The sequence below is a fragment of the Fonticula alba genome (genome assembly GCF_000388065.1).
Source record: "Fonticula alba strain ATCC 38817 unplaced genomic scaffold supercont2.6, whole genome shotgun sequence".
Taxonomy (NCBI): Eukaryota; order Rotosphaerida; family Fonticulaceae; genus Fonticula; species Fonticula alba.
This window is the reverse complement of record NW_009242976.1, coordinates 1,397,807-1,401,349: the sequence shown is the minus strand read 5'-3', so window position 1 is coordinate 1,401,349 and position 3,543 is coordinate 1,397,807. Positions and strand designations below refer to the sequence as shown.

Sequence of the window (3,543 nt, the reverse complement as noted above, 5' to 3'; positions counted from 1 at the left end):
CCCCCCCCCCGCCCCACTCTTTCGCCTGCCCCGTCCTTTGTCCCTCTCCCCCCTCCGCTGCCCCGCGCTGCCCCAGGGCAATGGTCTGGTTCGACGGAGCCCCGGCCGTGGCGCCTGGCATCGCCAGCTGCCCGGGCCCGGTCCCGCTGGGCTGCGGCCAGGGGGCCGTGGTGGCCGCGGCCCCCATCCGGCCTGGGCTCTGGGTGACCGTCACCTCGGGGAGCCTGTCCCTCTGGAGCAATGCCGTTGATGGAGCCACCGGCGGCGGCGGCTTCACTGGTGGCTGTGTGCGCGTGGCCTTGACCGGGCCGCCTGCCTGGCCGTCCGGCGCGGCCGGGCCCGCGCGCAGGCACTCCTTCCCTCCGGCCCCCACGAGGCCGGATCCGCCTCCCGGAGCCGAAATCGGCCATTTTGGTGGGTCACCTCCCCTTGTCGCGCACCTCCCCCCCCCCCCCCCCCCCCCCCCCCCCGTCTCGCGCCCGCGCGCCGCGTCGACCACTGACTGACCGTGCAACCGCAGGCTTCTCCTTCCCTGTGAGCCCTTCCTCGGGGTGCTGGCGCAGACGCCCGATGTGCCGGAGCTCTGGCGGCTCTACCTGCTGGACTGGCGCACCGGCCGGCAGCTCCAGGCCCCGATGGTCATCCCACCACACCTGGTGCCAACTGCCGGTGCCGGTGCCGGGGGCGGCGGCGGCGGCGGCGGGCACCTGGCCGCCGGGCTGGCCTTCTGTCCGACATGGGACCGCCTGGTCCTGGCCCTGGCCGGGCCGCATTCCGCCTGGCTGCTCTTCGCGGACCTGTCCTCCGGCGATGATGACGATGACGAGGGGGCGTATGGGAGCTGGCCCGGCCGCCGGGGCTCGTCGGGGCCCGCCGGGGCTGGGTCCTCCTCGCCGGGGCTGCTGGGCTGGCTCCGCCGTGGCCTGCTCGGGCTCGATGGCGAGGGGGAGGAAAGTGCCTCGGCTGGGCGTGCTGACGGCCCGGCCAGCAGCACGGAGCTCGAGTACCTGGGCACTGCGCACTTGCCCCCGGGGCCGGTCCTGCGGCGGGCCTTTCGGTGTCAACTGCCGCGCTCGGCCGAGGGCCGGCCCACGCGCCTGGCACTCGCGCCCTCGGGTCTGCTGATTGTCGGCCTGTCGTGGTGCGTACCCGGTCACACTCGGACGGCGACCGCCAGTAGTGGCCTGTTCAGAGGGGGGGAGGGGGGGCGGGGCGACTCCTTTACCACCTGTGTCCTGACGCCGCCTGTGTTCCCCAGCGGCGATGCATTGGCCTATCGGTGGAGCTTTTCCGGGGAGCTGGGCTGTCCGGGGACCGGGCTTGCCGAGGGGTGCTGCTCGGAGGTGGGCTGCCTGGAACCGCTGCCCATCGCCGAGGCGGCCTCGCCCGATTCCTCGGCCCCCGGCGCGTCACCATTCTACCCCCTGTCCCCGGGCGAGGCCGAGGGCCTGGGCGCGGGCGCGGCCCCGGGCCCGGTCGGCCGGGCGGCCAATTCTTTCGGCTTCGCCAGCGGCCCGGAGCCGGGGCCCGGCGCCGGGGTCGAGTCGCAGCCCCGGCCGCCGGCGACCCGGGCACCACCCCCGGCCGCGGGCGCCACCGCGCAGCCTCCCGACACGGCGGACACATCGCCGCCGGGGTCGGCCGTGGCCGAGTCGCCCGGGGTCGACGCGCGGCCTCGATGCCGAGGCCGGCCGCTGGACTCGGTCGGCCGGCTGAGCTGGCGCGACACGGCCACCGTCCTGGGGGCCGAGACCCTGCCCGGGCTGCTTGTGGCCGGGTTCCGCCGAGATCCTGGCGGGCCGAATGGCGTCACTCTGACTGCCCTGTCGGGCAACCCGGGCGCCGAGGACCGCCTGCCCGGAGTCGGTGCGTGGGCCATGCCCCCCTCTCCCCCCTGTGCAGCCTGTCTCCTGCTTGCGGCCCTTGCCATGGGGCTGGCTGGCTGGCTGGCTGGCTGGCTGGCTGGCTGGCCCGGATGCGCGCACGCCTGCACATGCACGCCCCTTCGCTCACATGCCCCGCTCTTGCCTCGTCGCGCGTGGGCCGGCCCGCCGCGTGCACACCCCTTGCAGACAAGCTGGCGGCATGCATCACCTCGCTGGCCTTCAGCGCCCCGCCGCCGGCCCATGTGTCGCTGATGTCGGCCGCGCGTGCCGACAGCCCGGTGGTGCTGCTGGTCGGGCACCTTGGCGGGGCGGTCAGCATTTGGTCTGTCTCGATTGCCGGGCCGGAAGAGCCGCTCCCCCGGCAGCGCGTCAACACGGCCCTGCTGTCGGCCTGCCTGCGCCCGGCGCTGCCGCAGAAGGCCCTCGATGGCGGCGGTGGCGGGCCTGACGGGCCGCCGGGGCTGCCCGGCGTCTGCCTGTATTGCCCCCCGACGCCCGGGGTGCTGCCCGGGCAGGACGCCCTCTTTTGGAATGGCTCGCACTCGCTGCTGGCCCTGACGCCGGTGCGGTACCTGCACCGGGGGCCCGAGGGCCAGGTGCTCGGCGCCGAGGCGGCCCTGCAGCCGGCCGGGGCGGCTGGCCTGTCGCTGGTGGCGGGCGACGGACGCCAGCACATCCTCCCGGTGGCGTGGACCGTGCCGCAGGCCACCCTGGCCACCAGGTCGGCCGTGGTGTCGCGCCCGGGCGGCGGGTACCTGGTGTTCACCGGCTGGCAGGAGCCGCTGTCCTGCACGTCCGGCCTGGCGGATGTCGAGCTCACCGGGGGCGGGCTTTTGCCCCACACGGCCGGCGGCGGGGCCGCCATCCGGGAGTTCCTCTGCCGCGGGGCGGAGCTGGCCCCCTCGACCGTGCCGCCCTCCCCCTGCCAGGTGTGGGAATGCCCGCCCCTGCCGGCCTCCTTCGACGACTCATGCGGGCCGATTCAGGTGCGCGCGGCCATTTGCCCCGGGCACCGGGCGTGCTTCTTGTCCCCTCGCGCCGGCCGATGGGGCTGACCTTCTCCGTGCTGACGCCCCGTCGCAGCATGTGGCCCTGTCGCCGGATGGGCGGGCCCTGTGCTTTACCGGGGTGCGTGGTGGCCTGGTGGTGTACATCGCCGGGCCGAGTGAGCCGGTGGGCTTCTCTTCCGGGACCTGGCGACGCTTTTCCAGCGACTCGCAGGAGCGCCGCATCCGGGTCCTGGCGGCGCCGGTGTTCGTCCGGGATCCCCGGTGCGTGAGCTCGGGCGCCGGGACACCCCTCGCGGGGCCCGGCCCGGGGTCTGCATCAGACGGCCCGGGCCCGGAGCGCACGCCGTCCACCCGGCCGGAGGACGCACCCCCAACGGGGGCCGGCTCACTGCCGGGCTCATCGCCCTTCTATCCGCCGGCCATTTCCTGGGTCGTAGTTTTGGTGGCCCTGGTGGACGAGCAGCCGAGTGTATGTGCCAGCCCTGCGTGCTCTTACTTCAATGTCCACAGCATCCGCTTCTCTCTTTCTCTGTCTTTCTCTCTTTCTCTCTTTTTCTCTCTCTTTCTCTCTCTTTCTCTCTCTTTCTCTCTCTTTCTCTCTCTTTCTCTCTCTTTCTCTCTCTTTCTCTCTCTTTCTCTCTCTTTCT

The 3,543-nt window shown here is 73.8% G+C and overlaps 1 protein-coding gene across 1 annotated transcript in view; it reads left to right on the top strand.

Annotated features, from left to right (window-relative positions):
- Nucleotides 1–80: 80 nt before the first annotated feature.
- H696_03974 (hypothetical protein) overlaps nucleotides 81–3,543 on the top strand; it is a gene marked incomplete at its 5' end in the record, with an annotated part of 14,161 nt that continues 10,698 nt past the window's right edge. Inside the window, 5 exons of the mRNA XM_009497843.1 lie at nucleotides 81–287; nucleotides 564–1,141; nucleotides 1,259–1,866; nucleotides 2,073–2,872; nucleotides 2,970–3,365. Coding sequence (XP_009496118.1) covers nucleotides 81–287; nucleotides 564–1,141; nucleotides 1,259–1,866; nucleotides 2,073–2,872; nucleotides 2,970–3,365 — 2,589 coding nt within the window. The remainder of the gene's footprint in view (nucleotides 288–563; nucleotides 1,142–1,258; nucleotides 1,867–2,072; nucleotides 2,873–2,969; nucleotides 3,366–3,543) is intronic.